Consider the following 20,935-nt stretch of genomic DNA (forward strand, 5'->3'; position numbering starts at 1 on the left):
CAAAATACCACGTACCCTAATTAAGTTAATAACAATGTACCTACCTATATAGTTTAAGTTGAAAAAATTTGGCTCTCAAAAGAAATTTCAATTGTTGTACTGTTGATATTTGGCTCTGTTGACGAATGAGTTTGCCGACCACGGGTCTAGGCAAACTGAGTTAGGAAGTTCTGTGTTTGTGCTCGTAGACTGCACCTGTGTGAGAAGGCCCTGGCGGAGTACCTGGACACCAAAAGGCTGGCCTTCCCCAGGTTTTACTTTATCTCCTCTTCTGATCTGCTAGATATTCTTTCCAACGGCACAGCCCCGCAGCAGGTAAGACAAGGGAATGCTTGTAGAACCCCCAAAAGGACTGAGGAGCCCCAGCAGGGGCGTTTCAGGTTCCCCATATGCCTCCTCCCTTCCTAACTTCAGAGCTTCTTCATTCCCAACCATCACTGCTTCTCAGAGCGCCCTCCGACTCACCAATGGCTCTTTCTCCCTGGGGTAGAGTTGGAAAAGCTTTGAAGATGGCAAAATGATGCCTCTGGAGGAGATCCAATCCATGGAAGTCAAAAGTCATAGCTAAGCCCGGCAGGTGTGGCTCAGTAGTTGAGTGTAGACCCATGAACCAGGAGGTCATGGTTCAATTCCCGGTCAGGGCACATGCCTGGGTTGTGGGCTTGATCCCCGGTAGGAGGCATGCTGGAGGCAGCCAGTTGATGATTCTCTCTCATCATTGATGTTTCTCTCTCCTTCTCCCTTCCTCTCTTTGAAATCAATAAAAACATTTTAAAAAGCCGCAGCTGATAATCTTCATGGGGAGATGAGATGGAAACCGTGTTAACATTGGGTGGTTTAGTTGAAAGAGTGCATATGAGAAGCCCAAATTTGGGTCCCACCACCTGTTCTGGCCCCTTATTAGCCATATAGTTTCTGCATATTGCTTTCTTTGAAACAAACTTTTCTCATCTGTAAAATAGAAGAAGCCTACTGTGTTATAAGATTTTTAAATATTTAAGTAACTAATTGAAGCTTTGTTGATATTCGGAGCTATAGTCAGTGTTTTTCAAACTTGAGCGGGTTCAGAATCACCTGGAAGGCTTGTTAATGTACAGACTCCTAGGCCTGTCCTGGAGGGTCTGATTCAATAGGTATGAATTTGCAATTCTCAGGATTTCCCAAGTGACACTGCTGGTCTGGGGACCACATGCTGAGGGCCACTGCTATCTATGACAGAGTCTGAGTCTCACCGTGAAGGATGGGAGGGAGGGATACTGTCTCTACTGCATGCTCCGTGCGCTTTCCTCCCTCCTCCCCAAAGAGATGTTTTCAGTTCTCTTATTTTTCTTTAGACTGAGGAGACACAGTCAAATACTTTATTCAGAAGTCACTTGGATGAGTTCTCTTTCTCTTACAGTGTGATTTTGTTACTTATTCGAAGTATAGCTGGGCTCTCTTTACTTTCAGTTTCAAGGTTTTCCATCCTCGTTTATTTGATTGTTTGAATATGTAGAATTCTAAAAGTCAAATTATGCAAAACGATGTGCAGTGTCACTCATTCCCCTGTTTCCTCCATGCATCACCACCTCCTTCCCTCTGTGGGCCGCCAATTCCATTAGTGTTGGTTTGCCTTTCCCATGTCTATATTTGCAAAGATAAGCAGGTGGGCATTTACATTTGTACGTGTACATTTTCTTCTTCCCATTTCTTTCCTACACAAAAGATAACAAGCTTTTTTTCTTTTTCTTTCTTTTTTTTTTTTTTTTTTTTTTACATCTGCTTCATACTCCATGGACTAATACAATGTAGTCTGGCCCTAAGTTGTTTATAGTATTTTGCAATGACAAATAATGCAGCATTGAATAACTTTGGGCCTTGTATTTTGGAGGTTTACCTTCCAGGTAAATTCCTAGAAATAAGGCTGAGGGGTCAAAGGGTAAATGGTGTGTGATCTTGGTAGATTTGCCACGTGTTCCCTCATAGCAGCTGGATCTTTTCGCATCACCACCGGCTTCTCCAACAGCAAAAAGATGGCACCCATGCCTAAGCTTTCCCTGCTTGTCACCAACTTCCTAACTTAGTGAAATTATGTTTTTGTTAAGGAGAACGTGCTAAAGAGAGATTAATCCCTATAGATTAAGATATTTCCAAAGCAGCTCAGGCACGGTGGAGCTGAAATATTTATCAAGTTAACGTTCTGTTTTGTAACTATATGTTCATTAATTCTATGTATAGGAGGAGGTCAGAGATCGTTGCCAGACCTTTTACACCTCTGCACATGATCTACTCATTGTTAATTCTTTATTTTTATTTATTCCTCTCGTGGTTTGAGTAAATCTCTAAGTGGTGCCCCACACCTCCCACCCCGAGAGACAAAGCATGATAGAGTACTTCCCAATTCCTTCTACGTCTGTGACTCTCTTCAGTTTTCACATGTGAGTGATTCAGTGATTGGGTTTGGAATTCATGAGCCACAGCAAATTTCCCTCACATTCCTGCAGGCTTAGCTCTGCTGTTTCTGCTTAGGGACGTCAGCTGAGCCTGCCTGCCTGCTATTTTCTTAACCTTTCTAGGTAGCCTGATTTCTATCAGGATCTCTGAGATAAAAATTTAAATTACATTTTAATTTTAGAAAATTTGTGTCTGTTTAATTACTTGCTTTATTTTATTAATTTTTTCAACACATAATGAGGGTGTGTTTTTTTTCCTACCTGAAAACCAAGGCTTTCATTCTCTTAAAAAAATTTCCTTTCAGTAAGTTGAGATTCTGTTTTCTCTGTGCTGTATGCATTACCTTCATATATTCATACATATTTTCATAGATTCTTATATTTTCATACATATTTTTTTATCTTAGTCCTCTTCCTTGGTATTCTGCAGTAATTTTTCAAGTTTACCCACCATGTTTAATTTGCTTGTCTTAGTCAGTCCTTTAATATTGCTAACATTGTTACAAACTGTGCTGTGTCATTTGTTGGTTTCCTTACTTTATTTTTCTACCTCTAGCATCTCATCTGACCTTTCACCTCATTTTATAGAGCTCATGCTTCTTTCATTTAATTGAAAAAAATGCAAGGTGACCTTTTTCATAATGACTTACATTTCCTTCATTAAAGCTACACACACACACACACACACACACACACACACACCCTTACTCTATATTTTGAGTCCTATTTTCTCCTTCTTTTAAGTTGCAGGACACTTCTATGGGTCCTATGTTGTTTGTTTAATGTCATTTATTCTTGAATTTAAGCAAAGGTTCATCCCATGAAGATCTTTGTCCCAAGTCACCATGATCTTGAACACCTTCACAACCTACAAATATACAAACGTTTCATCTCATCTCATAAGCTAGAGAGCTGGTTACTGTAAATGTCAAACTACACTCGGGGTCCCTGCAGCCTGCAGGACCTTATCCTTCACAAACCGCTATCAGAGAACAGTTTTCTGTTTGTTGTTTCTCCTGTAGCCTGCTGTTTCCCTCACCCCTGGACCACAGTGTGGCTCTGTCTAGCATTCCTTCTAGAGAGCCTGCCTGGGGCACCCTAATGAAGGGCCTCTGTATCATGAGACACCATGCTAGGGAGATGCCCGGCACAGCCAGGCTCTCTGCTGGGGTGAGCATGCCTGCCCTTGCTTTGGACCCTCCAGATGTTTGTCTGCTTCACCAAAGCACTTCCAACAACTGGGTGATTTCTTCCACAGACTCCAGATTCAGGGGTGTAAGCATTCTTCTGCAGGCTACACTGGGCTGATCTCCTGCCCCACAGTAGTATTTTCTTAGGAAGAGGTTTTATGAAGTAACCATTTTTTTCTCCAATCAATTCCCATCCATAGTAGATCATGTAGAAATGAATCAAACTTTGGTGGCTTCATTGGTTTGTAGCTAACACATAATTCCTACTAGTATTATATAATTTTGGCTGCTTCTCTGCATTTAGTTGGTTCCCATTGTCACATCACCATCATTCCCACAAGCTTCCTTCTAAGTATTTGGTACCCAGTCCTCTAATAGTTGTCACATGCTTAGAGACCTCTAAACAACACCTTCTCGAATCCGTTGCCATGGTTTCCCCTCATAGGTTCAACACCACCTTTCCAAACTCTTTGACAATATGGCCAGGATGCAGTTCCAGCTGGACGCCAGTGAGAAGCCAACCAAGATAAGTCTCGGCATGTACAGCAAGGAGGAGGAGTACGTGGCCTTCAGCGAGCCCTGCAGCTGCAGTGGGCAGGTACGGTGAAAGTCCTTTCTCTCAAGTGTCTGCCTTCAGATACAGTCAGCACTAACCTTTGGCATAGCCTTTGACCTTGGACCAGAGCTGCTTTCTGTGCCCGTCGGTCCTGCAGCCTCCATTGACTTGATCCAACACTGGAGCAGCCTCTCGTGCCTGCTTTCCTCTCTCTGGGAAGGATGTGTGTCAGTGTTCATGTATCTGCCTTAACCAAAGACCTGTGCAAAGAGGAAGGAAATGCACATAAACCTCTCCTGAGTCAATGAGAAAAGGTTTACAATGATTAGCAGTACCAGAGACTTTGACATGACATCCCCTGGAGCACCTCACAGGGAACCAGGAACATGGACATCTGCCCCCGGAGAAAACACCCCTTAAAATCAACCATTTTCCTGAGATGTCACTTCTCTGTTCAAATGCACCCCAGAGTCATTCCCTCCTTGCAGAGCCAAGAACTCTGCCTCCAGATCTCTGTTTATAATTCAAGAAACATAGCCCAGCCAGTGTGGTTCAGTGGATTGAACTTCATCCCCTGCACCAAGAGGTCACCACTTTGATTCCTGGTCAGAGCATATGCCAGGGTTGCAGGCTTGATCCCTAGCAGGGGTGTGCAGGAGGCAGCTGACTGATGTTTTTCTCTCATAGATGTTTCTCTCTCTCCCTCCCTCCCTCTTCTGTTCTCTAAAAAAAAAATCAATAACATTTTTTAAAAAAAAAAAAAAGAAAGAAACACAGAGCACGGGACAGTTCTCTCCTTCAACCCCCTTCCCATCCCTCACAATTACCACTAAGATAGAAGCCCTTCTTCATTCATTACCCTGAATGACCCAAGTAGCAGTAACAGCTGGAGAAAATACCTTTTGTAGAGTTCCACCTTCATCCACAGGTATCTTGGAAAGCAATTCCAGTACTGAAAATAATCAGATATTCTGCTTTATGAGAGGAACCCTAGGGTTTGGTTCAGAATGTGCTCTTTTTGTAGACTGAGAAAGCATTTAGTTGGAAAATATAATCCCGGTTCACACCTCCATATTCATGGACAAAGTCATGAGAATCCACTGACTGACTTACACCTACCACAACCCAGATTAGGATTTCCTTTATGAACCCTGGATGGCAGTCCGCCCCCCAACCAATCCCCTTAGCCTGCTACTCTGTCCTGTGTGTTCAATGGGAACATCCCCCCGCAGTTAGTTGAGCCTGGTGCTCACCTATAACCTGGGTGATACAAATGCACCGTTCCCTGTGCCTGTGGCAGCCGTTGGGGTTGTCCTCAGGCCTTGGCTGCACTGTCTTCACTCCCTCGGGCTAAGAGGAAGGACACGTTTATTACTGATCATATCTTCTCAGAAACCAGGGGCTAAGCCAGAGGTCTTCTTTCAGGTGGAAACATGGTTGAACCACGTGCTTGCTCACATGAAGGCCACCGTGAGGCATGAGATGACTGACGGTGTGACTGCCTATGAGGAAAAGCCCAGGGAGCAGTGGCTCTTTGACTATCCAGCTCAGGTACATCCTAACCAGACCTTCATGGGCCCCGGCTCCACTGGGCTCTCTTTCCCGGGACCTTGGTCACCCTTCAGGGGCGACCAGACATCAGACTCACTATTGACTTCACAGTCAGGAGAAGCTGGTCCGTGAGGCATCAGCAAGAGGGAGTAAGGGAATTGTCAGCTGTGACCTAATTCAACCAAAACCTGGGAAAGGAGGGGTTGTTGTTTTACCCTCACTGGCTGCAGTAGGGAGAAAATGTAAACAGGTCAACTGGTTGACCCAGACTGCTTTGTGCCAAGCTTGCTGCTGAGTCTGAGAGACACCAGAAGGGACCAGGACCCTAAACCTGCCCCGCTGGAGTTCAGAGACTGCGTTTCTTACAGATTGGCCTGGAGTGGTGACCAAAGGGGTTCAGGGACTCAGGGGCATAGGGATAGGCAGTGCGGTCTGGGGACCAGCTCCCTGAGAATATGCTGTTCAAGCCGAGGTTTGAAAAAGGAGTTTATGAGGTAATGATGGAGGGGAAGAGCGCCAAGCATTAGGGAAAGCCTGTGTAAGGTCTCAGTAGCAAGGGGAGCATCGTGTGTCTAAGGAATTTGGAGGAACTGGGTGTGGTTGAAGCAAGAGTAAGCAGTGGAGGGAACAAAAGGCGGCAGAATAACTCTGGAGAGGAAACGAAGCTAGTTCTTATAGACCATGTTAGGGAGTCTGACTTGATGCTAAGTCATGTCTGAATCCTTTAGTGGGTTGGTTCTCAGGAGGGTAATAGAGAGCAGGGAAAACTAATGAGAATTTTTTAATGACTCTGGCTGCAGTATACCCCTCCTCCTTTCCCCTGTTGGTAGCATAATACTAGTGTTGGTATATTTGGGATTGTAACTATTTGCTGGTAATTGCAGTCATAGGAGTAGGTAAGGTTGCTCTTGGAAGATATATAGACTGAAATGAAAGTATAGAACAAACCCATGAGCATCACGCAGAGGCTGGGTAGGCAGGGAGGAGCCAGTAAAGCAGAATGAGAAATGGTACCTTTTTAAGTAGAAGAAAAACCAGGGAATAGTAATCATGGAAACCAAAAAAGAAACTTGATAGCAGGCCAGAGGTCAATTATGTCATGCATTCCTAAGAGACCAAGCAAAATAAAGAGGCTGAGGAATATCCATGAACTTGGGGAGGCCATTTCAGTGGAATGCAGTGGGCTGAGAAGTGAGAAAAGGGTGGGGAAATGTTGGCAGCAACTGTGACAGTGACAAGAGAGGAGACATAGGTCTGGTACTGCATGAGGAAAGAGGTATTTTTAATTTAGTACAGTTGCTGCATCACATTCAAACCATTCCAACAAGATGCCAATGCAGGAGGAACGCCTGTAACAAGACCCAGTGTCTAAATCCAAAGGCAAAGTAGATAAACTAGGGAGTGGTACCTTTACTGCAGCAGCATTCTCTGTTTCACAAAGTGGGTGACTCCCATCAGGATTCTTTGTTTTTCTGAATCAGAATTTTGAGGCAGGGAAGCTTGCTGCCTGCTGCAATTGTAACATATCTTCCAACCACCTCACCCAAAGCAAATGATCCTACAGGTGATCAGTGTATCTAACTTCTCCACCATGAAGAATCAAAATCATGTGTTTTTTCATATCAAGTTTCCCAATAAACAGAAGAAATGTTCATTTGAATTACTTTTCCCATTTATTTATTTTGAATTCCTGAAAAATGCAAATTATATTATCATGTTGAATTTTGGTATAATTCACCTTGACCTTCAAGAGTAGGCTTTCAACACTATTATCCTTAAGAAATAAAAAAGGTATTGAAAGTATTATATACAAGCAAAATACACCACAGATGATCAGCAATGGCTTACTAAACTGAAATACAGTATGGTTCAGTTAGAGACCCCAATGACAGCAAAGACTGAGTGTGTTTGAGATTTCAATCAACATATTGTTATCCAAGCACAGGATGGATGCTGCAAAACTGAATGATCAGTGTACCGTTTTCTGAAAGCCACTGACAATGACTAGAGTTTTGGTTGTTCTCAAGCAAATGGTATACTTTTTAAGATCAGAAAATACTTGCCCCACTGTGTTGTAATTACTTCACATCATCAAGGATTCACAGGCATGGCTCACTTAATCCATGCTGGTGGAGAGGGCGGGAAGGGGCTATGCCACTCCCACAATCACATTCTGAGTCCTGGTGGTGTGATAAGTGGACTGGTTTTGGAGACAGTCCTGGTAATGGCTTTACTGAGTGACTCTTGTTGCCACAGGTAGCCCTGACTTGCACCCAGATCTGGTGGACCACAGAGGTGGGCATGGCATTTGCCAGGCTGGAGGAAGGCTATGAGAGTGCCATGAAAGACTATTACAAGAAGCAAGTGGCCCAGCTCAAAGCCCTCATCACCATGCTGATTGGCCCGCTCTCCAAGGGGGACCGGCAGAAGGTCATGACCATATGCACCATCGATGTTCATGCCCGGGACGTGGTGGCCAAGATGATTGCTCAGAAGGTGAGTACCAAACACGCAGGAGACCCCCTCTCTGTGGGCATACGAATATTGGAGTCAGGAAGAGGCTCACATACAGACAAAACATGGGGGCCATAGAGCTGGGAACGGATCAGGGTATCTGCGCCGGCCTTTCAAAACCCCCATAGAAACAGTGTAATCAGAGCAGCTCATGCCTTCTGGGCTGTGGCGGGCACAGTGTGCTGTGCTCTTAGCTAGAAGACAACATCCAAGTCATCCAGAACCTGTGTGTCCTGTGGCTAAGGGCCACTGCTACCTGCTGAGCACTGTTTCACCCAGCTGCTCTGCCACTCTGTCTTTAGGTGGACAGTGCCCAGGCCTTTCTCTGGCTGTCCCAGCTGCGGCATCGTTGGGATGATGAGGCCAAACACTGCTTTGCCAACATCTGTGATGCCCAGTTTCTATATTCCTATGAGTACCTGGGAAATACACCTCGCCTTGTGATCACACCTTTGACAGACAGGTGAGTGTTGGCATCAGCCACTGACAGAAATATACTGTCTAACTCAGGCATCCAATGGCCATCCAGCATCAAGACTGCTGTCACTCAGGTTCACAGAGTTGTAGGGGGAGGGCTTGATTAACACAACAGATGTAAAATAAAACCAAAAGAACAAACCACAGAACAAACCAATGAGCCATGACTTTCTGTGGAATTACTGGGTAGTCATATACATCTGCATTCTAACACCAGCTCTAACCCATGCCAACTGTTTGACCATGAAAAACTTGATCTCATTTTTGGTTTCCTCATCTGTGAAATGGAGGTAGTAACTCACACCTCACGGGTTTTGTAAGGATAAAAGACAGCAATGCTTATAAGAAGCTTAGTGTGTATAAATGCTCAGTAAATGATCCCTATGACTATTTTCTTATCGATCAATCCGCACATTTACTCAGCACCTCTCACTCTGGGAATACAAAGATGAAAGCAAGGTAGTTCCTACTGTTAGGAGCTTGTGGTTTTTTTAGGGAACCGTATTCTCTGTCATTTATATTAATTCATTTATGAATTCATGCCAGACATTGAGCTAGTCACTGGGAATGACTAAAACATTTCTTGCCCTTAAACTCCAATTCTAGTGAGGGAAATAAGACATATGTAGATAATAATTTAAATAGCACAAGGGGGAAATGTGTAAGGCCATAGTACAAAGGAGGGCTCAAAGTCATATGCTACAAATTTCCAAGCAAGGGACTTAGCCGTGTAAGCCCTCCTAGCACAGACTGGGGTCCCACCCACTGTGGGAAGAGGAGGACTGGTAACACTTCAGGGAAGAGATCTTATCTGATCTGTCCCGGCCCTGAAGGATGTGTAGGATTCCAATAGGGTTTCAGTAGGTTGTAGAATGGCTGTTAGGGTATCATAAAATTGCACAGAAATCTGTGCGTGTGTCATTTTTTCTAATGAGAGAATCTATAGTATTCAATAATGGTTCAAGTGGTCTGGGATCCCCAAAAGAACTACCAATAAGAATTCTAGAAAATGAAATTCTGTGGGCAGAGTCATGGAAATGGGGAAACTCTAGACATGCTCCTGGAAGAGGAAGTAGATTCTTGATTTTTGGAGAGGAAGCTGTTTAGAAGGCTGGGAAAATGGGTAAGAGTCAGACTATAAAGTAGGAAGAAGACATTTTTATTCAGTAAGTACTGATAAACTGTTGAAAATTTTTCATCAGAGGAGTAAAACGATGAAACTGTATTTTATGAAGATTTATTCGACTGCAGAACATGGGAAAAGGAGAGAAAGGACGGGGGAATAAAGTCATGGTCCCTGTGAGAAATGATATTTTAATTCTGTCGAGATTTCCGCAAATTCTAAGAGCTAGTGCCCTTTCCCCTTATAATTCCATAGAACACTGAATCTCTTCTCCAAAAGGAGTTGTATATCTGAATGACTGGCTCACCCCAAATAGGTGACTTGTAGGTAATGAACAGACCATTGTAAATTTTGAAGGATAAAATGGCCAAATGGAATCTGTGCTGTCTTTTACTTAATTTTCTCTCTGCCTATTTTAAGTGTTATTGCATGTATCCTGGTTAAATTCTCAGATATCTTTCCCAACAATGTTTAGTTAAGTTGTAATCACTGTGCTCATGGAATGAATAGGATGTGGGAAATGCAGAGTAGTTGAAAATCTAAACATCAACCACAAATTAAGACCTCATGATTTACCTCCCCCCATGATTTTCACTTTTTAAATTCATTTTCCCTGCTATTCTGGAAAGACCTTCTATCCAGAATCCCACCCAGACCACTCCCCACTTCCTCCTTCCTGGGAAACCCTGTAGAGGTCACACCACTCTCTCTCATCACTCCCCACTACACTTAGACTAAAACCTGAATTCCTCGTGGGGCCTAGTAATTCCTACCAACTGCCCTGAGGCCCGGCGCTCCAGCCACACTGACCTCCTGTCTCTTCCTTGATCCCTTTAAGTTCATTCCAACTTAGAGCCTTTTGCACGAGTAGTTCCCTCTGCCTGGAATGTCCTTCTCTTCCACTGTCACCGTCTCACCCTTTAGTTCTACTCTCAGTTCTGAGGAGACTCTTTCTAACAGACACACCCACACACACGTGTACGCGCACATACACACACACAGCAATGACCCTGATGGCTCACTCTGCTTGTCTTCTTCCTGACCTTGCCCACATTCTGAAATGACCTTGCTTGCTTGCTTGTTGGCTGCATTCCCTTTTGGAATGTGAGCTCTGTGATCAGGAACCTCTGTGTTTTGTTTGTCGCTCTGTCACCAGCACCCAGTAGATGCTGAATTAATATGGCTCAAATAAACGAATGGTGGTTGAATGTTGAAGTATAAGAATAGGCAGAATCAGGAAGGAGAGGTTGACTCAGAGGAGGCACCTACGCAGGAGTCTGTCTGCATCTCTGCTGCTGAAGGACACTGGGCATTGAGGTCATATGAGGAGTGATATTTCTGTCTTCTGCTCTTAGCTGGGGACCGACCCTCCTCCCTGCCCCAGCTTAGGCTACAAGGCAGATATCGTCTGTTCAGAGGGAGATGCAGATTTCTCTGCAGCAGGGATGGCAAAAGCAGTAGCAGCGTGGGGAGGGGAGGTTGGCATCTTCAAAATTTGACTTGGGCTCAATCCGTTGGCGGGAATCATTCAGTCAGGGTTAAAGGAAAAGCTTTCTCACCTGCATCTTCACTCGGAGTGGCCCCTCTCGTGTTCCTTTGACTTTCTAGTGACTCTCAGCAAGACACCTCCCCTAAACAGGGAGGAAGTCTGGTACAGAATGCTCTTTGACAGTGGTATTTTTGCCTGCCCTGAATCATGATCTAATAGAACATCACTTGGAACAGAACAATGAAGCTATCCTCTATCTGAGCAATTTAATCAGAGTCTGTCCGTGATGACATTGACGTTGATTTGCTCACTGCCCCACACCCAGGATCCAGTACCATGCCTGGCACATAGTAGGCATGCACGGAATACTCCCGGACTGGATGCAGTGAAACGATTGCTGGGACTTGCGGGTGTGCCGGCTTTGCCATAACATTCAGAATATTGCCTTCCCCTCCATTGACATATCAGACATTATCTCTCCAAGTGATAAAAAGTACAAGACTTTCTTTTCCCGGGGGCTTCATGTCTGCCAACGAGTTGAGGAAGATAATTACCTCTTTTGGACTTAGGAGTCTCTAGAACTATAATGCTAAATGCCTCATAGAGGGAAAGGCGAGGGCTTTGGCAATGAATTGTTTCTAAAGCAGGAATTTATCACCTCTTCTATGAAATAATGCAAATAAGAACTTGAAAGGAAGATTTGCTGCAAACAATGGTGCGTTCCATATAGACCTTGACCTTGTTTGGCACATTAGACGCTTTTCCGACAAAGTAGGATGTTGTGAATATTTACATGGCAAATTCCATTTTCTCAATGACTTCCATTATTATCTCAAGAAATGTTTTGCACAGAAAAAAAGAATTGGCCTTAATACAGAAAATCACATTTTAAAGAGCATCCAGCTTTTGCTGGTGTGTAGCTTAAGTACATTTAATTCTCTCCTGCCAGAGGAATTAATCAAATGGACAATTGATCCATACAACCTTTGCACATTCATTAAACGCACACCGCATTACAGTGCGTCCGACTGACTATGCCTGTTTCTTTGGAATTTCCCCCCGCCTGGATGGGACTTGAATGTATAAGCAGGCACGCTGGCTCAGTGCTGTGGCAGGGCCCTGGCACGGTGCTACGTTGAACTAAATGGAAATGCTTTTTCAGGCTGAACAAAAGCAATTCTCATAAGTTGTGTCTTAACCTTTGGATGGTCCTCCCTTTTGTCCCCCTCACCTTCACACACAAACGCCCCTTCAGCCCCGGGCCATGTCAAGTAATGTTTTAATCAACCGCTTCCCAATTTTGAGCACCTCTTCATTTCTCAGCAACTACTGCAAGTAGGTGAGATGTCATTGTTGCAAGAGTCTTTGAAGGTGATTTCCTGGACAAGGGCACTAGCAAAAGTCAAACACTTTTTTTAAAAAGTTTTTATCTGACATTTTTATGGAAAAACTTAGTAATCTGTAAACAAAGAAAACAAGTCACCCAGAGGTAGCCATTGGTAATATTGCTTCTACCTGTAGACTTTGAAAAAATGTAATTGCAATCATGTGCTATGTATAAAATGTCATAGATTGCTCTTTTTATATAGCTCTATATCATGTGCTTATTCTCTAAATATTCTTCTAAAACATTCTAATAGCTGCATTACCTTCTACTTACAAGTATCTTATAATTTATGTAACATTATGGGATATTTAAGTTATATCTAAGCTTTTACTGTTAAAATTAAGGCTGTATGAACTCACTTTTATATGAATTTTTACTATATTTCTCATTAATTCACCAGGAAAGATTCCAAAAAGCAGGATAATTGGATGACACATACTTTCAAATTATTCTTGAAAAAATGTTGCTCTCACTCTTGCTAGTTTATGAGACTGTTCATCTCACAGAATTCTTGACAGCACTAAGTATTATTGTTAAAATATTATTAATTTTATGTCTCACTTGAAGTTGGATGACCTTAATTACTTGCAGGCCTGAGCATTTTTATGTATTTACTGGCTATTATATTTTCCTCTCTTGTGAATTATTTGTTACTGTCATTGCCCATTTTATTATTTTTATACTTATAAAGTCCCTGCCCATTTCAAGATCAGTTTAATATTCACCTTATTTTATCATAGTTTATTTTATTTTCCTTTTTCCTTTAACCTCTTATAATTCTTTGGTGAATTTTTTGTCAATTGAGTAAAGTGAGCATTTTCATCAAAACATTTTCAGTTACACTCTGGCTGGGTGGCTCAGTGGGATGGAGCATCATCCCATACACCTAAAGGATTTGGGTTCCATTCCTGGTCCTGGTCAGGGCACATACCTAGGTTGCAGGTTCTATCCCTGGTCAAGACATGTGTGGGAGGCACCCAATCGATGTTTCTCTCTCTCTCAAAACCAATTAAAAAACATATCCTTGGGTGAGGATCTAAAACAACAACAACAAAACAAAACAAAAACAGTTACAAGTGATAGAAGTCAAGCTCAAACTAACTTAAACAGAAAGAGGCCTTTTGTCTCACCTCCCTGGGAAATGAGTCCAGCTTGCTATAGTGTAACCATCTCCCGGGCCTTGATAGGGTTTGAATTCTCCAATCATGGCTTTACTTTCTCCTAGTACTGACTTCTCTCTCCCACAGATTTTCTTTGTATGGCTGGAAAGATGGTATCCATGCCTACACCTTATGACTTTGGATTCAGACCCTCTCTTGCCCAGCACTGTACATCAGATTCCAAAGGGACTCTGATTGGTTCTGTCTCGATCATGTGCTCATCTCTGATGACCAGTGAGATCAGTATTTTGCTCAAACTTGTGCCTACCCCTGGGAGGATGGGAAATACTTTGATTGACAGCCCCATCAGAATTTGTGGTATAGCGGAGATGACTTCCCAAAGTGTGGAATCCTGAGCAAGGAAAACCCACAGAAACTATCTCAGGGAGCATATGGTTTGATTTTTTCGTTTGTTTTTAAGTAGGTCTAACATTTTTTAATGAGTAATAGGTCCTTTTCCTTTTTGCTTTGTGATGTTTGCTCTACCATATTCAAAGTTCTGAGTCTATGAAACTACCTCAAAATAGCTCTTTTGTTTCATCAGTATGTTAATTTATCAGCCATATTATTTAAGGCTTGTAACTTTTCATGAATGGTAATTTTTTTATAGTAAAGGTCTACATCAGGCGTCCTCAAACTACGGCCAATGGGCCACATGCAGGTGTTTTTGCCGTTTTGTTTTTTTACTTCTAAATAAGATATGTGCAGTGTGCATAGGAATTTGTTCATAGTTGTTGTTTTTTAACTATAGTCCGGCCCTCCAACGATCTGAGGGACAGTGAACTGGCCCCCTGTTTAAAAAGTTTGAGGACCCCTGGTCTACATCAAGCATCTCAAACTCAAAGGCTAACATGGGCCAAATAAACAAGGCATGCGGCCTGTGGGCCCCGAGTTTGACATGCTTAATCTACATCATGTGTCTTCATTGACTATTTTTGTTTAGCTTTTCTGTTTCCTCTTTCAAATGAACTTTAATCATTTGTCCAGTTCTAAAATGTAAATGATTAGGGTTTTAATTGGTCAGTCTTAATTCCTTCAAGTTACTTTTGAACGAATAGCCATCTTTATAAAATGTGACTTATTTCTGCTTATTTATACTTCAATTATGTTTATCAGAAAAGTTTATAAGTATCTTCATATAGTATTTCTATTATTATCTCTAGATCTTTTAAAAATGTTTGTTGCTACTTAAGATTATATATATATATATATATATATATATATATATATATCCTACCTTATAATAGAGAAACATGCAAATTGACCACACCTCCGCTATGCCCACGATTGGGCCGTCGGGAGGCTGGGGGACGGGACTCCGGGTGGCCTATCCGGCCGTTGAGAAGATCAAGAATACGGCGCCCAGTCCTCTTAGTTCCGAGGGTCCCTGGGGCAATCGGCACCCGGGGGGGCGTGGCCGGGGGTGCCTGCAGCGATCGGCACCCTGGGGGGCGTGGCCGGGCCCATGCAGCCGCTCCCAGGGGTGCCTGCTGCTATAGGCACCCCGGGGGGCGTGGCCGGGGGTGCCTGCAGTGATCGGCACCCCGGGGCGGCGTGGCCGGGCCCATGCATCCGCTCCCGGGGGGTCCCTGGGGCGATCGACACCCCGGGGGGCGTGGCCCGGCGCATCCAGCTGCTCCAGGGGGTCTGGGGCGGGGGTTGAGGGGTGGTGCCACCTCAGTGGAGGGGTGCTGCACTGCAGGGTACTGGACTGACTGATGTGATTCAGAGAAGCTCCCAGTGCTAATGGGCCTCGCTCAGGCAGCCTTCACACTTCAGAGGCAGTGACTCCTGCTCCTGCCTTGACCCAAAAGCAAGCTCGCTACACCCTGCCCCATAGCAGAGCATGCCTAGGCAGTGAGTGGGAAGCCTTCCACCTGCTTTGGAGAAGGGGGGGCAGTAAAGAATGGGGGGAGAGGAAAGAATGTGGAGCATCCGCAATGAAGAGGTGCTTGAGAAAGAGGCTCGGAAGCCTGACTGGAAGGTTTGTTCTGTTTGCTGGGCCGCTGCCCCTTAGGAAGCGCAAAGAGCATGGCTCTGAGGGCTTCCTGTGTGCTGAGTCAAGTTCCACAGCCAACTGGAATTGGCCTCAGTTTCCTGGTCTGTAAAATGGATGAAGCGTGTCCCAGTGCCTTCACTGAGCTTTGATGGCCAATTGAGATACTATATAAAGAAAATGAGGGAAGAAATGAGAAAGAAAGGGAAGGACAAGCAACACAAAAGAAAGACTGAAAGGAACCTTTAAACCCATTGTCACTTAAATAGGGAATATAGTCAATAGTGTTGTAATGATGGTATGATGCCAGGTGGGTACTAGAAATATCGGGGAACACTTTGTAAAGTATATGATTGTCTAACCACTATTCTGTAACTAATATAAAACCTGAAACCAATACAAAATAATGTTGAATGTAAAGAAATGAAAATTGGAGTGAAATTTTTATAAATTTCAAAGTTTAAATAAAAGCTATAAAGGAAGGAAGGGGAGAATAAAGTGTTTTTCATTTTGCCACTTCATTAAAAAGACAGTTGTCTTTATATGGTGCTTTTATACTTTTCTAAGTCATTATCTCATTTTAATTTCCGGGCAACTTAAAGACAAGATAAGTATTCCCTCCACTATTCAAATAAAGGAAATCTTGGTGTCTGTTCCTAATGATTCAATCGTCAAGCCCTTATTGTAAAGCAGGGTTAGTAAAATTTTCTGTGCAGGGTCATATCTATACTAATAAAAGCCTTGGGGGTGATCAGGCCAGCAGGGGAGGGTATTTGGGGGCAATCAGGCCTGCAGAGGAGCAGTTAGGGGGCAATCAGGCCAGCAAGGGAGCAGTTAGGGGGCAATCAGGCAGGTAGGTGAGCGGTTAGGAGCCAGTGGTCCCGGATTGTGAGAGGGATGTCCAACTGCAGGTTTAGGCCTGATTCCACAGGGATTGGGCCTAAACCTGCAGTTGGACATCCCCCGAGGGGTCCCATATTAGAGAGGGTGCAAGCTGGGCTGAGGGACACCCTCCCCAGTGCACGAATTTCGTGCACCGGGCCTCTAGTGTGTGTGTGTGTGTGTGTGTGTGTGTGTGTGTGTGTGTGTGTGTGTATATATATATATATATATATATATATATATATATATATATATATAAACAACTTTATTGAGGTTTATTTTACATACCAAAAATATCATCCATTTTAATGTCAAAATTCAATGACTTTTAGTAAATTTACCAAGTGGTGTAACTATCACCATAAATCAGTTTTACAATGGTAAGATCCCTCATGCCCATTTATAGTTAATCCTCATTCCCAACCCCAGTCACAGGCAACCACTGGATTTCTGTCTTTATAAACTCACCTATTCTGAGCATTTCTTATAAATGGAACCATACAACATGTGCTCTTTTGTGTCTGGCTTCTCTGATTTTGCAGAACGATTTGTGGGTGCATCCATGGTAGAGCAGGTGTCAGTGGTGGGTTCCTCTATTTCTGAATAGTGTTCCATTTCAAAGACATGACCCACTTGGTCTGTCCAGTCACCAGTTGATGAGCACTTAGGCTCTTTCCAGTTGGGGGCCATTATAAGTGATGCTGCTGTGAAATTTGTGTGTATTTCTGTAGATATATGTTTCCATTTCTCTTGGGTGGATACCTACGAGGGGAATTGCTGGATGGTGTGGCAGTTTTGTGTTTAACTTTCTAAGAAACTGTCAAACAATTTTCCAAAGTGGCTGGATCATTTGTTATCCCCACCAGCAATTTAAGAGGGTTCCTGTTTCTCCACATCCTTAACAACATAGCTTATTATCGATCTTATTAATTATAGCTATTCTAGTGGATGTGAAGTAGTATCCTATTTTAGTTTTAATTTGTATTTTTCTAATAACGATATTGAGTATCTTTTCCTGTGCTCATTGGCCATCTGAATATCTTCCTTGGCATACTCTATGCACGTATATTTTGCCTATTGTTTAATTTGTCTGTTGTAAGAATTCTTTGCATATTCTGTTTGCATATATGTTTGCATATATTCTATTGCATATAGGTTTGCAGATATTTTATCTCAGTCTGTTGCTCATCTTTTCATTTTCTTAATGGTGTCTTTTGAAGTACAAAAATTTTAAATTTTGGTGAAGTCCACTTGGTCAGTTTTTTCTTTTATGGACTGTGCTTTTGGTGCTGTAGCTAAGAAATCATTGTTTAATTTCATTACACTAGTAGCTTTAACTTTCTTTACACTTGTGTAAAACTAATTTTTGTAAATGTTTCTTCTGTTCTGCTACTCTGTACTAATACTTATAAGAATTTCACTCTTGATTCTCTTGAGTTTCCTAAGTCACCTCTAGAATTTCTAATTTTATGTGAGACGTAAACATCATATGAAGCAAAGCTTCGTTACTAGGCAGTTCTGTTACTAGGTATGTTATCACTTTTGCTACAGAGATCATATGTCATTCATTGCTCTCAGTTTTTTGTGTCACGTTCTGAGAAAGACATTTACCAACCAGTGTATGGCATAAGGAATAGATTCTAAAATTGGGGCGTTTATGCTGAAGACAGACAATTTTCAAAATTGTAAAGTTAAAATATTATAATTGGGACAGATTTGGCGGATGCTGATGACATTCTTCTACGAATGCTGTTTCTCACACTGAGCTTGAAACCTGTGAAAATCCGGGGGTCTCCTTCCGGTGAACCATCTAACCACAGCTCCCTGGTTCTGTACATGTGCAAGTGCTGAAAGACTAATTTACATTCACTTTTCTTAAATTTTACTTTGTTGGGTCCACCTCATCATTTTCAATTATTAAAATTATTTAGAATTTTTAAGCCACTTAGTGTGTGGTAGGTTTTTACATAGCAATGGAAAATGGATACAAGCCAATTAGGATTCCACCAACTCTAAGATTATCCAGACCACATTTCTGGGATAGCCACAAGCTATTCGTAACTGAAATCAGGATATAGTATCTTTGATATTTTCTTTAATCTGTCAATTGAATATCAAAAAAGGAAAACCTATGTTTTATATATTTACTAGGGGCCCGTTGCAGGAAGATTCCTGCAAGAACAGAGCTTCCGGTGGGCTTCCCTCCCGCTGCCGCCACCTGCCCCGCCCACCCCACCCACCCCGCCCCGCCCACCGCCGCCGCCACCCGCCCGTGCTTCCTTCTATGCTGTCTTCAGTCCTCCCTCCCTCAGCGTATGCAAATTAACTGCCATCTTTGTTGGGTTAATTTGCATACTCGCTCTGATTGGCTCTGGGTTTAGTGAAGGTACGGTCAATTAGCATTTTTCTCTTTTATTAGTGTAGATTATCCTGAAAAATAATACTTTGAGAGTGAATTGGCTTTCTACCTTTCTTATCTCTTCTTTCATCTCATGCTCATAAGAGCCTGATGGGGCAGATAAGAGCAAAACCTATAGAAGTCATTTGCCCAAAGAAAACAAGAGACTTCAGCTCAATACTAGTAAGTCTTTTCAAACAACTAAAGCTGACCCCGTGTGAAAGGAGCTGCCTTCTGAAATAAGAAGTTATGCCTTGCTGGGAGGAAAGGCTACAGGAGCATATGATTGTATTTGAAGGCTTTAATGAGAGAGAGCCTGGCATGGGAAAGAGCCAAACCTCTGCCCTGGCCTGTGTGGCTCAGTTGGTTGAGTGTCATCCATGTACCCAGAGGTCGCCAGTTCGATTCCTGCTCAAGGCACATGCCCAGGTTACCAGTTTGATCCCCAGTAGTGGGTATACAGGAGGCAGCTGATCCATGTTTCTCTCTCTCTCCCTCACCCTTCCTCTCTCTCTCTAAAGTCAATAATAAGGAGCCCGGCCGGTGTAACTCAGTGGTTGACCATTGACCTATGGACCAGGAGGTCATTGTTTGATTCCCAATCAGGGTACATGCCTGGGCTTCGGCCTCAATCCCCAGTGTGGGTTGATCCCCAATGTGGGGTATACAGGAAGCAAGCCAGTCAATGATTCTCTCTCATCATTGATATTTCTATCTCTCTCTCTCCCTTTCCCTTCCTCTGAAATCAATAAAAATATATTTTAAAAAAATGAAATAAATAAAAAAGAAAAACATGTTAAATAATAAATTTAGAAAAATGAAAAGGAGCCAAACCTATGAGGTCTCTACCAGCACCAAAAGGACTGTGTTCCCAATAAACAGCTAACTGAATTGACCCGTGTTAGGTTAGTTGGTTAGACAAGTGCTCGTCTTAAAAGATTACTTGCCATTCTCACAATTGCTATTGTTTTTGACGCAGCAAATTTATCCAAATTGCTTTGTACGAAGAAAATACTGTGTAATGGACCTCATTCACCCATTTTTAAGGCCCTAAGGTTTAATGACTTTGGCAGGTTTCACAAACACTTTGTCGTAGAGGCAAGAGTTGGACCAGTCTGTCTGACGGCAGTCATTGCCCTAACCACTGTAGCATCATTCCCCCACACTAGGAAACAGGCGCATATTGAAGCAGTTGGCTTAGGTGATGAAAGAAATGGACAATCTAACAAGAACACAGATGGAATCTTGGAGCAGGAGCGTGTGTCCCCAAGGACAGGACATTCTGCTGGCTCAGAGCCTGAGCATAATGCTGACCCACATGCAGGAGAGGGAAATACTGTTTCCTTCTTTTCTTTGGGTTTTCCTCATAGCCCTTTAGCTATTTCATGGCCCTGCCTTAGTTATTACAACTCCTTAAACCGCCCACTTTCTTTTGCTGAGCCTCAGTCTACTATCCTATATAATAAAGAGCTAATATGCTAATTAGACCGGACGGCGGAACAACCTTCCAGAACGACCTTCGGGAACACCAGTGGGCAGGGGGCGGGGCTGTGGGGCCGCGAGGCAGCTGGGGCTGTGAGGGCTGAGCATGAATTTCATGCATCGGGCCTCTAGTCTGTAAATAAAGGGGTTGGATTCGTTGATCTGGGAAGTCCCTTCCAGCTCTGGAGTTCGATGATTATGGGGGAGGCGCATATTTTAGCATTTTCCCCCAAGTGCTTCCTCAGAAGATGGCCAGAAGCTCGGTAGATGCTCCAAAAGGAGATCGCCACCCAGTTCT

The 20,935-nt window shown here is 43.1% G+C and overlaps 1 protein-coding gene across 1 annotated transcript in view; it reads left to right on the plus strand.

The window, feature by feature from the left end:
- DNAH9 (dynein axonemal heavy chain 9) overlaps positions 1–20,935 on the plus strand; it is a gene marked incomplete at its 5' end in the record, with an annotated part of 343,516 nt that overhangs the window by 99,628 nt on the left and 222,953 nt on the right. Inside the window, 5 exons of the mRNA XM_079798920.1 lie at positions 189–315; positions 4,068–4,220; positions 5,604–5,729; positions 7,986–8,225; positions 8,546–8,706. Coding sequence (XP_079655046.1) covers positions 189–315; positions 4,068–4,220; positions 5,604–5,729; positions 7,986–8,225; positions 8,546–8,706 — 807 coding nt within the window. The remainder of the gene's footprint in view (positions 1–188; positions 316–4,067; positions 4,221–5,603; positions 5,730–7,985; positions 8,226–8,545; positions 8,707–20,935) is intronic.

Source organism: Cnephaeus nilssonii (genome assembly GCF_951640355.1).
Source record: "Cnephaeus nilssonii genome assembly, chromosome: 19".
In the NCBI taxonomy this organism is placed as follows: Eukaryota; Metazoa; Chordata; class Mammalia; order Chiroptera; family Vespertilionidae; genus Cnephaeus; species Cnephaeus nilssonii.